The sequence below is a fragment of the Eptesicus fuscus genome, chromosome 21 (genome assembly GCF_027574615.1).
Source record: "Eptesicus fuscus isolate TK198812 chromosome 21, DD_ASM_mEF_20220401, whole genome shotgun sequence".
In the NCBI taxonomy this organism is placed as follows: Eukaryota; Metazoa; Chordata; class Mammalia; order Chiroptera; family Vespertilionidae; genus Eptesicus; species Eptesicus fuscus.
The window spans coordinates 13,558,962-13,572,398 of NC_072493.1; the positions used below are offsets into that span (position 1 = coordinate 13,558,962).

General features: G+C 39.8%; 1 protein-coding gene across 3 annotated transcripts in view; it reads right to left on the reverse strand.

Annotated features, from left to right (window-relative positions):
* The window catches only part of CBFB (core-binding factor subunit beta), a 62,584-nt gene that overhangs the window by 17,545 nt on the left and 31,602 nt on the right, over window positions 1–13,437 (reverse strand). For all 3 annotated transcript variants that reach the window (XM_054710398.1, XM_008139887.3, XM_008139888.3), the window contains one exon: window positions 10,289–10,405. In XM_054710398.1, coding sequence (XP_054566373.1) covers window positions 10,289–10,405 — 117 coding nt within the window. The remainder of the gene's footprint in view (window positions 1–10,288; window positions 10,406–13,437) is intronic.

A 13,437-nucleotide genomic window follows, 5' to 3' on the forward strand; every position in this document is an offset into this window, starting at 1 on the left:
CTGTGGACTGAAGGGTCCCAGGTTCGATTCCGGTCAAGGACATGTACCTTGGTTGCGGGCACATCCCCAGTGGGAGGTGTGCAGGAGGCAGCTGATCGATGTCACTCTCTCATCGATGTTTCTAACTATCCCTCTCCCTTCCTCTCTGTAAAAAATCAATAAAATATATTAAAAAAAAAAAGAATCTTCTAGAAACCTCTAAGAGACTTAGTGAGACTTTTAAAGATCTTAGAGAGAATGCCAAACACCTAGAAAAGGACTAGTCAGAAATTAAGCACACTGACTGAAATAAAGAATAACATACAGGGATTCAATAGTAGAACTGAGGGTTCTGAGAATCAAATCAATGATTTGAAATCTGAGGAAGCAAAACACACCCAACCAGAAGAGCAAAAAGAAATAAAAATCCAAAAATATGAAGATAGTGTAAGGAGCCTCTGGAACAAGTTCAAGCGTACCAATATCCGAATTATGGGGATGCCAGAAGAAAAAAGGAGAACGAGATACTGAAAACCCATTTGAAGAAGTAATGACAGAAAACATCCTCTACCTGGTGAAAGAAATAAACTTACAAGTCCAGGAAGCAAAGAGATTCCCAAACAAGAGAATCCCAAAGAGGACCACACCAAGACACTTCATAATTAAAATGCCAAGGGCTAAAGACAAAGTGAGAATCTTTTTTTCTTAAATATATCTTATTGATTTTTTACAGAGAGGAAGGGAGAGGGATAGAGAATTAGAAACATCCATCAGCTGCATCCTACACACTCCCCACTGGGGATGTGCCTGCAACCAGGGTACATGCCCTTGACTGGAATGAAACCTGGGACCCTTGAAGTCCGCAGGCCGACGCTCTATCCACTGAGCCAAACCGGTTAGGGCCAAAGTGAGAATCTTAAAAACAGCAAGAGAAAAGCACTTAAGTTACCTATAAGGGAATGCCTATAAGACTGTCAGCTGATTTCTCAACAGAAACTATGCAGGCCAGAAGGGAGTGGCAAGAAATATTCAAAGTGATGAATAGCAAGGACCTAAAATCAAGATTACTCTACCCAGCAAAGCTATCATTTAGAATTGAAGGTCAGATAAAGTGCTTCACAGACAAGAAAAAGCTAAAGGAGTTCATCACTGCCAAACCAGTATTATATGAAATGTTGAAGGGTATTCTTTTTAAAAAAAATATATTTTATTGATTTTTTACAGAGAGGAAGGGAGAGGGATAGAGAGCTAGAAACATCGATGAGAGAGAAACATCGACCAGCTGCCTCCTGCACACCTCCTACCGGGGATGTGCCTGCAACCAAGGTACATGCCCTTGACCGGAATCGAACCTGGGACCCCTCAGTCCACAGACCGACGCTCTATCCACTGAGCCAAAACGGTTTCGGCTTGAAGGGTATTCTTTAAGAAGAGGAAGAATAAAAAGATAAAAAATATGAACAAAATGGCAACAAATACATACCTATCAACAATTGAACCTAAAAATCAAAATAAACAAATAAGAAATCTAATGAACAGAATAAACTGGTGAATAAAATAGAATTAGTGGTATAAAAATGGAACAGACTGTTGATTCTCAGAGAGAAGGGGGGTGGGAGGGGCGGGAAGAGATTAAACAAAGATCTTAAATGCATACTAGAGGCCCAGTACACCAATTTGTGCATGGGTGGGGTCTGGTCAGCTCTGCCTCTGATCGAGGGGGAGGGACAATTGGGGGCAGTGCCAACCAGGGGGAGAGACCGAGGGCAGTTAGTCAGCTGGTCCCACCCCCTGGCTGAACTCCTGGTCGAGGGGACAATTTGCATATTAGCCTTTTATTATATAGGATATGCATTACCTATGGACACCGACAATAGGGTGGTGAAGGCCTAGGGCAGGGTGGGAACCATGTGGAGGGAGGCAGTGGGGGGAAAAAGGAGGGAGAGCTGTAATAATCTCAACAATAAAGATTTTTTTTGGGGGGGATGAGGACAAATATGTGACACCTTAATCAATAAAGAAAAAAAAAACCAATAAAGATTTTTTTAATGGGAAAAAAAAGAGAGAGAGACATTTCACCTGGGGAGTGGGAGAGGTGGAGATAGAGGAAGGTATAGGGTGGATAAATGGTGATAGGGGGGAAAAGGAGACATTTCACTTTTCCTCCTTCTTAAAAACTGATGCAATGCCCAGAAATAGAGCAGCCAGCTTGCAAACATATTGAGGATATAGTCACACAATGAGCATAGTACAGCAGGAAGATGAAAAGACCTAGAGCCCCTGATAGCATAATTAAGTGCTATACCAGGCCTGGACCATATACTGCTGGAGATCTTGTTCTATGTGATAAATCCTTTGTCACTGAGCAGAGTTAATACTTTGTCCCAGAGCAATATATTTCATTTCTCCAAGCCTCAGTCCCATACAACATATTACTGGGCATAGTAATATTTACTTCACAAGACTATTGTAAAAATTAAATTAGATAATATATTTTATTTTACTTTTAAAATATATTTTATTGATTTTTTACAGAGAGAGGAAGGGAGAGGGCTAGAGAGTCAGAAACATCGATGAGAGAGAAACATCCATCAGCTGCCTCCTACACACTCCCTACTGGGTGTGTGCCCGCAACCAAGGTACATGCCCTTGACCGGAATCGAACCTGGGACCCTTCAGTCCTCAGGCCGACGCTCTATCCACTGAGCCAAATCAGTCAGGGCTAGATAATATATTTTAAAAGTGTTTAAGTACACACTCAATTAAGTCTTAGCTATTATTTTGCATTTATAAATATATAAAATTTATACATTTGTCCAAACATAATTACACATACCTGCTGTATTCTCAGAATGTACTACCTAAGCCAGAAGCACCTGCAAAGAAACACTGTTCTCAACTCCCAGGGGATTTCTATTATTTAGCTAGGTATGAACTAGTACACACCTGCTGATAACAGTATACCCCTTCTGTCCTGTGCATTCACTCATTCACTTTTTCATTTTTCCACAAATACTTAGTGAGTCTTTATTATGTCCAAATCACTGTGCTAGGTGTCATGGATACAATGTGAGGGAACAAATGGTGCTTTTTCTCACAATTTCTGGCCTAGTGAGGCAGGTGGACAATGAACAAATAATTACAAAAATCAATATGTAATTATCAACTGTGATTTAGTCCAGTACAGGAAAATTACACGATGAAATGAGAGCATGAAGCACAAGATGTGATCTAATTCCCTAAGGAAATTATTAGCATCTAATGTGTATTCTAGCAATAGTCAGAGACTTTTTTTTAACCTAACATGAGGATTTTTTAAAAATGATTTTTTAGAGAGAGAGAAAGGGAAAGAGAGAAAAACATTGATGTGCAGAGAAACATCGGTTGGTTGCCTCCCATACACTCCCTGACTGGGAATTGAACCTACAACCTTTTGGTGTATGGGACAATGCTTCAACCAACTGAGTCATCTGGCCAGGGCGGTCAGAGATTTTTATTTCATTAAAAAACACACACCAAGTATTATTATTAATAGTTGTAATAAATTAATAGATTTGGTAGCCCTCCACTTTCTAATTTCAGCTGTGTCTTTGTCTCTCCTAGTGTGAAGTGAAATATATGTGCAGTAAAAAAATGTGCACTTTAATAAATGGTTAAATCTGAAAGGCAATCAGCAATTACCAATGTTATCCTGGTTCTTTCCTGTTGCAACCTTAAGTAATACCTCCCTTTCAAGGCCAGCATAAAGGGCACTCGCTGATAAAACTACACGCTCACCCAGTAAAGTACGCTCAAATGGCCTTGGACAACTAACTACCAATCTCAAGTGGTAGCCGGAAAGGTTTTCAACACTCCGCTGTCTGCCAACTACTTGTTCTACTAGTCCAGTGGTCGGCAAACTGCGGCTCGCAAGCCACATGCGGCTCTTTGGCCCCTTGAGTTTTTAGCAAAGGCCAGCTTAGGAGTACCCTAATTAAGTTAATAACAATGTACCTACCTATATAGTTTAAGTTTAAAAAATTTGGCTCTCGCCGAAACCGGTTTGGCTCGGTGGACAGAGCGTCGGCCTGCGGACTGGAGGGTCCCGGGTTCGATTCCGGTCGGGGGCATGTGCCTTGGTTGCGGGCACATCCCCAGTGGGGAGTGTGCAGGAGGCGGCTGATCGGTGTTTCTCTCTCATCGATGTTTCTGGCTCTCTATCCCTCTTCCTTCCTCTCTGTGAAAAATCAATAAAATATATTTAAAAAAAAAAAAAAAAAAAAAAAAAAAAAAATTTGGCTCTCGCCGAAACCGGTTTGGCTCAGTGGACAGAGCGTCAGCCTGCGGACGCAAGGGTCCCAGGTTCGATTCCGGTCAAGGGCATGTACCTTGGTTGCGGGCACATCCCCAGTAGGGGGTGTGCAAGAGGCAGCTGATCGATGTTTCTAACTCTCTATCCCTCTCTCTTCCTCTCTGTAAAAAATCAATAAAATATATTAAAAAAAAAAATTTGGCTCTCAAAAGAAATTTCAGTCGTTGTACTGTTGATATTAGGCTCTGTTGACTAATGAGTTTGCCGACCACTGTACTAGTCTATTCTCCATGGTCTATACCACAATCCGCACAAAGTAGTCAGGTAGGGTCATCATAAAAGGTGTTGGTTGGGTATATGTGAAATACATGTGGGAAATAAAGGTCCAGCAGTGCTTTCATAGAGAATATATAGAATACTCTGACCATTCTTGCTGCAGTGAGTTTGTCTATATTATAATGCGTAAGTCTATAATTATATTTATCTTACAGTTTAGTGATACTTACCTTTCTGCAACAATGAATTTCATGTTTAATGAAAAATTAAGAATCAAATTCATTTCCAAGAATGTCGATGATAAATGTAAAATTTGCATAAAATAATGACATTTAATATTCTGTGTGGACCAGAATTATCACTGATCACATGAAAACCAAAAGATAAATCTGCTGAAGAAATCTCATCATGTACTTCAAAGACTACAATATAACAAGTGTACTTGCACATGGTGCATTTAACATCATTCTGCAGAACGTAATTTTTCATTTAAAACAAATGACCGCCCCAGCCAGTGTGGCTCAGTGACTGAGAGTCAACCTATGAACCAGGAGGTCATGGTTCGATTCCCGGTCAGGGCACATGCCTGGCTGTGGGCTTGATCCCCATTGTGGGGTGTGCTGGAGGCAGCCGATCAATTATTTTATCATTGATGTTTCTCTCTCTCCCTCTTCCTTCCTCTCTGAAATCAATAAAGACACATTAAAAAAAAAAATAAATAAATAAAACATATGACTCTTCTAAGTTAATTTCACTCACATTCCCAAGCGCATACAAAAGCAAAACTGTTTATATGTTGGCTTCATTAACAGAAAAACTTGCAAAAAGCTAAAGGACACGAGTTTTACACCAATGTCATCAAGTACCTCAAATACAAAATCTGTAAATTTCAACAATGGTTCAATTTTTCTAACCGGATCATAGAACCAAAACACAGACATACCTCATTAATTTTGTTTCATTTTACTGCACTTTTTACAAATTGAAGGTTTGTGGCAACCCTATCACAAAAAATTACAACTTGCTAAAGGCTCAGATAATGGTTAGCATTTTTTAAAACAACGAAGTATTTTAAAAATAGGGCCCGGCCATCGTGGCTCAGTGGTTGAGTGTCAACCTAGGAACGAGGAGGTCATAGTTAGATTCCCAGTTGGGGCACATGCCTAGGTTGCAGGCTTGGTCCCTAGTGGTGGGCGTTGTGTATGTAGGAGGCAGCCGATCAATGATTCTCTCTCATCATTGATGTTCCAATCTCTCTCTCTCCCTTCCTCTCTGAAATCAATAAACAACAACAAAACCCCATAAATATTAAAATTAGGGTATGTACATTCTTCTTTAGACATAATGTTATTGTATACTTACTACACTACAGTATAGCGTAAACATAACTTTTATGTGCACTGGGAACCCAAAAAATGGTGTGACTTGCTTTATTCCAATAGTTGCTTTATTGAAGTGGTCTAGAATCAAACCCACAATATTGCCAAGGTATGCCTGTAAATTTTAAAAATATATATATTTTTATTGATTTCAGAGAGGAAGGAAGGAGAGAGAGATCGAAACATCAATGATAAGAGAGAATCATCGACTGGCTGCCTCCTGCATGCCCCCTCCTGGGGACTGAACCCACAACCTGGGCATGTGCCCTTGACCGGAATTGAACCTGGGACCCTTCAGTCCATAGGCCAATGTTCTATCCACTGAGCCAAACCAGCTAGGGCGAAACTCTTGAAAAGTCATTACGTTAAATGTAAAAACATTTTTCTGTGACCACTAAAGTAAATTAAGAGTATAATAATGAAGCCCCAGCCGGGTGGTTCAGTTGGTTGGAGTGTAATCCCATACACCAAAAAGGTTGCAGGTTTTTTTCCTGGTTTGGGCATATATCTAGGTTGTGGGTTCGATCCCTGTATAGGAGGCAACTGACCAATCTATTTCTCTCTCTCTCTCTCAAAATCACTAAACATATCCTTGAGTGAGAATTAAAAAAATAAAAATAGAAAAAAACAATACAATAGGAATATCATCAGATGATAGGAATTTTTCAACTCCATTAAAACCTTATGAGACCACTGTAGTATATTCAGTCCATCATTAACCTAATGTCCATACAAAAAATACACATAGCTTAAGGCTATGTTGTCCAATATGGTAGCAACTAGTTACATATGGTTACTGTATACTTGAAATGTGGCTAGTCTAAATCTGTAAGTGGAAAATACACTAGTCTGACTTTAAGTGGATTGCAAATACTTACTACCAAAAAAATGTAAAATATACCTAACTTTTTATGCTGACTGTAAATTCATATTTTAGATATATTAAGTTAAATAAAATTCAATATAAAGTTAATTACAATTGTTTCTTATACCTTTTTAAATGTAGCTTCTAGAAATTTTTAAGTTATATTATGTGGCTTACATTTGAATTATACTGGACAGCACTGTCCTAAATTATAGCTTGATGAATTTTCACAAACAGAATGTTCCATGTAACTAGATTGTATGTGAAAAAAAGAACAGTACCAGCATCTCAAAAGATTCCTTCTGCTCTATTCCAGTAACTAGCCCCCTCTCCCAAGGATGAACCACTATCTTTACTTCTATTGTTAGTTTTATCCATTTGTATAAATTTATATAAATGGATTCATACAGCATGTGCTTTTTTTGGTACACTCAATATATTTGTAAAATTCATCCATAGTGGTATGCTAGTTGGAATTTTTCATTCTCATTATATTTCTTTGTGTGAACATATAATCTATACATTCTGTTAATGGGCATTTGGGCAGTTTACAGTTTCTGGCTATTACTAATAATGCCACTATACAAATGTCCTAGTACATAGCTTGTGATGAATATATATAATCATTCCCACTGCATACCAGAGAGTAGAAGTGCTGGTTTTCCAAATCACCAACACATCAACTGTATTCTACATCCTTGTTAATGTTTGTCAAAGGTACTCTGAACAAAGGCAAAAAGACAATAACTATGAAAATATTTCAGCTGAAATATTTACACAATTGATTTTTTGAAATGGAATTGTGACTATCTTCTGTTTATCTCTTAGCTTACTTGGTATCTCATTATCTGATAGAGTATTTTGTCCTCTCATGGCAGAGAATTAGTAAGATCTCTTATCAGGACACTAATCCTATCATACCTAGAGGCCTGGTGCACGAATTCCTACATGTCCGGGGGGAGGGGCCATGGGCAGTTGGCTGGCCAGCCCTGTCTCCGGTTGAACTCCTGGTTGAGGGGACAATTTGCACATTAGCCTTTTATTATATAGGACTAAACCTTAATTTCCCTATAGAAGCCCTATCTCCAAATATAGTCACAGTGGGGGTTAGGGCTTCAACGTATGAATTTTGGGGGAACACAACATTCAGTCCATAACAGCTGTAAGTAAGTGGTGGGGCGAGGATTCATAATTATGACCATGAAGCTTCTACTCTTAATATCTTCACTCACTTGTCTCTTTAGATGATTTTGGGATGGGAAAAGCTACAGGTCAATGCTGACTGCTGATTAGATGGTTGGAATCTCCTGCTTTGAAATTTTTACATTATGTAAAACCTATTATTAACTTACTATCACAAAAGATGGCACTTACTTTGTAGTGATAAAGCTCAATTTGTGGACTCGGGCAACAAAGCTTGGAAAATTCTAAGTATGGGAAATGCTGTGGGTTAAACTAATTTTTTTACCTATCATTCCAATAAAATATTTCAGTTTTAAAAGTCAATTCAATCTAAAATTTACCCTTGTATAAACTAAATTGGTTATAACACTGTTTCGGGTTTGTCTGTTTAGTGACTTGCCTGGGCCAATTCTGTAAAATCTGTTTCCTCAGCAGTGTGCAGTCTCTGATGTCACTGCTTAGTTATTGTTTTTAAGCCTTGCCACCCCACTCCCCCATCAGAATAAATTCGTGGTCAGCCAATGACTGGTGAGAAGTTTTGCCTAAATACCTGAACTCAACAGGCTTCTATCCTTTGTCACAGGATGTGTGCTTTGGGGGAATCTTTTAAAAGTGCAGGGAGCTTATCAGTCTAAACTGTGTTCAGCCAGAATTAGCTTCCTCCGAAGGTCCTCTTAGTTTTTTCCGGAACAGGTATGGCCTTATATATACACACAGCCTTCGGGACCATAAGGGTTATCTCTCTTTCCTAGATAACCCTAAAAAATTTCTGGCTAGTCTGCCATTTTGTTGCTTCCTATAATATTAGCTTTCCTGGACTGTTTGCCAGAGACCTCCATTGTTAGTGAGAACATCCCTCCAAGCTGCTCTAAACAAAGTCAGCTCCCTCTGATAGGAGAATAAGAGCTGCCAGCCCTCATGCCTTGCCCTGCCTGCCAAAGGTGTAACTTGAAGGACCAAAGAACTGAGGGAAAAGTTGGGAGCAGCTCCTGATTAAATTGCCAGGCTATTACTGTTATTAGTGAAATTCAGGTAGCTTTGTTTGAATAAATGCCTCTCAATTTATGCCCTTTGGTTAATATCGAGACATTAAATGGTTTTGTTTTTTTAAACTATTTTGTCCAGCCTCTCAGCATAACCATTATTGCTTGTCTCGTTTTCAGTCCCTATAAGTGTATTCCTAGTATCACATGAGCTCGCTCATCTAGGGGAAATGATGAACAGCATAGACTGAGGAACAAGAACAGCAATGATCAGACTGTCGGACCTCAGAGGGAAAGTAGGGGAGGGTGGGGACAAGGGAGATAGATCAACCAAGGGACTTGTGTGCTTGCATATGAGCCTAACCAATGATCACGGACAACAGGGGGAGGGGAGCTTGCGTGTGGGGGAGGATTGGGAGGGGAACGGGGGGAGGGGGTTGATGACAAATATGTGATAACTTAATCAATAAAGTAATTTAAAAAAATAAATAAATAAATAAACTATTTTGTCCAGTGTTTGGGGAGAGGATTTGCCAAGCTCTTCAGTGTTGCTGCTACATTTTATTATGAACTGTTTTTTTCTTCCTCATGATGTTCTAAAGATAAGGAACAAATATTAAAGAGAACTATTTACTGGACTCTAAAGTAGCCCACTGAGCAGATCACAGTAATCAAATGAAATGTTACAACCACTGAAGGAAAAACTTACCTAAAACTAGGACCAGAATTTGTATCTCAACATCTTCAGGATTCCTCAATATTATTTGAACATGAGACTTTTTATACTTACTCTTTTTAAAAAAACACATATTTTTATTGACTTCAGAGAGGAAGGGAGAGGAGAGAGAGAGAAACATCAATGATGAGAGAGAATGATTGATCGGCTGCCAATTGCACACCCTCTACTGGGGATCAAGCCCGCAACCCAGGAATGTGCCCTTGGCCAGAATAAAACCTGGGACCCTTCAGTCCGCAGGCTGACGCTCTATCCACTGAACCAAACCGGCTAGGGCTATACTTACTCTTAAAGATGGTGTAAAATAGCCAAAACCGGTTTGGCTCAGTGGATAGAGCATTGGCCTGCAGACTCAAGGGTCCCAGGTTCGATTCTGGTCAAGGGCATGTATCTTGGTTGCGGGCACGTCCCCAGTAGGGGGTGTACAAGAGGCAGCTCATCGATGTTTCTAACTCTCTATCCCTCTCTCTTTCTCTCTGTAAAAAATCGATAAAATATATAAAAAAAAAAAAAGTGGTGTAAAATAGATCCCCAGACACAGGCAACATTAGGGGTCTATAAAGGGACCACACTCAGTAAAGCCTGAAGTCTCCCTACCTGGGCTCGCTCCTCATCAAATTCCAGGCAGCCCATACCATCCAGTCTCTGGAGATCAATCCAACCTTTCCAGATAACACAGACTCCATTCAGAATCATTGGAGCCTTCAAATAGACCTAAGACACAGAAAAGAAGGGTGAAAACGAATCAGACACATGAAAAACAAAGGTCAAAGTTACTTATGAAAACTGGTTTTCTTAGGAAATAAAAAAAATAAATAAATACAATCATAAAGTCAAGAATTATAAGTACTAGTATATAAACTACAGCCTCTGACCATATTATATACATTAAGTTAATCTGGTTTACCAAAATTTTATTTCTAGTTACAATTCTTCCAGATTACTTTAAAGAAAAAGTTTTACAGATTTTGTAAATACTATAGTAAGATGGTATTTGAAGTAGACATTGCTCCTCCAGCTGCAGCTAGGACAATCAAGTACTTTGCATTGGTTTTTGAATCTTGAGTAGAAAGATATAAAGATGGGAAACAACTGGCATTCATTAGCCCCTAAAAAGTGTGCACTGCTTCCATTTATTTGGATCCCTGGAGCTATCCAGGGTCAGGCTCTTTTACACTTTTCTTCAGTTTTATAAGCAACTTCATAGCTATCTGATAAGTAATACTGCTTTTTAAATTGAATTTATTGGGGTGACACTTATTAATAAAATTATATAGGTTTCAGGTGTACAATTCTATATCACCTGTATGTTGTATTGTGTGTTCACTACTCAAGTCAAGTAGGTAATGCTACCTTTATTTATTTTATCTCTTTTATATTTTTATTGATTTTGGAGGGGAAGGGAGAAGGAGACAGAAACATCAATGATGAGACAGAATCATTGACTGGCTGCCTTCTGCACGCCCCCTACTGGGGATGGAGCTCGCAACCCGAGCATGTGCCCTTGACCGGATAGAACCTGGGATCCTTCAGTCTGCAGGCCGATGCTCTACCCACTGAACAAAACTAGCCAGGGCAATGCTGCCTTTAAAAAAAAACACAAAAACTTAAGTTAGCCATAGTTGATTTTTCCTGCTTATAAGTAAAAAACCTTAACTAATAAAACATTTATTTAGTCACCATTCTTTTTCAGGGTAAATAAATAACCTTAGAGAAAAAGTCACTTTAGGTATGATTCCCAAATTCAGATCACTTTCATTTTCAATCACCAAATTAATTCTCATATTGCCTGAAACTGTAATTGTTCTCAAGAGCAATTAAGGATCCATCAAAAAAGGTTCTAATGCTATGATCTTGAGGGAATATTTTTCTATGATGCAGTAAAAATATTAAGAAAAAAAAATTATTACAGTTCCTACAATCTCCCTCACCCTAATACCATACTATTCTAATAGTAACGTTAAAATTTTTCAGTTTAGGTCAAAAAACTTTATTTTAGGTCTTCACTTCCTCATTTAACAAAAGCTTCTAAACAAAATTCAACATAGACTTTTTATTTTTATTTCACTTATTTATTTTTAAAACACATACTTTTAAAAAAAACACACACATATTTTTATTGATTTCAGAGAGGAAGGAAGAGGGAGAGATAGAAACATCAATGGTAAGAGAGAATCACTGACTGGCTGCCTCCTGCATGCCCCACACTGGGGATAGAGCCCACAACCCGGGCATTTGCCCTGACCAGGAATCGAACCATGACCTCCTGGTTCATAGGTCAACATTCAACCACTGAGCCATGCTGGCTGGGCTCAACATAGACTTTTATTTATTTATTTATAGTATATTTTATTGATTTTTTATAGAGAGGAAGGGACAGAGAGTCAGAAACATCGACGAGAGAGAAACACCGATCAGCCGCCTCCTGCACACCCCCAACTGGGGATATGCCGGCAACCAAGGTACATGCCCTTGACCGGAATCGAACCCGGGACCCTTGAGTCCGCAGGGTGACTTTCTATCCACTGAGCCAAACCGGTTAGGGCAACATAGACTTTTAAATCATTAAATGCCTTAAGATTTTTAAAGTCCTACAGAGGAAGCAGGACTTCAATGAATTTTCAAAACTCTAGGTTACCAAATATCTTTTTTTTTTAAAATATATTTTATTGATTTTTTACAGAGAGGAAGAGAGAGGGATAGAGAGTTAGAAACATCGATGAGAGAGAAACATCTATCAGCTGCCTCCTGCACACCCCCCACTGGGGATGTGCCCGCAACCAAGGTACATGCCCCTGACCGGAACCGAACCCGGGACCCCTGAGTCCCCAGGCCGACGCTCTATCCACTGAGCAAAACTGGCCTTGGCACCAAATATCTTTTTTAATGAATAATACTTGCACAGCATTTACTACATGCCAGGCCTTGCTCCCACCCCAATGTATTTTTATTGATTTCAAAGAGAGGAGGAGGGAGATAGAAACATCAATGATGAGAATCATTGACTGGCTGCCTCCTGCATGCCCCCTATTGGGGATAGAGCCCACAACCCGGGCATGTGCCTTGACAGGGAATTGAACCATGACCTTCTGAGCCACACCAGCCAGTGCCCAAATATCCTACATAATAATCCTATATAATAAAGAGGTAATATGCAAATTGACCCTCACACTCTCACATCACAGATGTCCATCCCTACATTGTCATAAGATGGCCATCCCCATGTCGTCGTCACAAGATGGCCAGCAGGGGAGAGCAGTTGGGGGCAACCAGGCCTGCAGGGGAGGGCATTTGGGGGTGATTGGGCTGGTAGGCAGAGTTGTTAGGGGCAATCAGACAGCCAGGTAGGTGAGTGGTTAGGAACCAGCAGTCCTGGATTGTGAGAGGGATGTTTGACTGCTGGTTTAGGCCCGATCTCCCAAGGGGTCCCAGATTGGAGAGGGTGCAGGCTGGACTGAGGGACACCCCCCCCCCCGCCCGTGCACGCATTTCATGCACCGGGCCTCTAGTATCTTTATAAATAAGGTTCTTTACTTGCCTATACTGAATGTTTTCTATGAATAATCTCAGTGCTTTTGTGAGCTAAAATTTGCATTATTTATTACCTATTCTATATAATAAAGAGCTAATATGCAAATGGTCGTCCTCACTCCATAAAGGCTCAGACACTCAACACTGGGGAGAGAAGAATGGGGACCAGCCAGGCACAAATGAGCTCATGAGAGAGGAATGGGGACAAGCTAGAC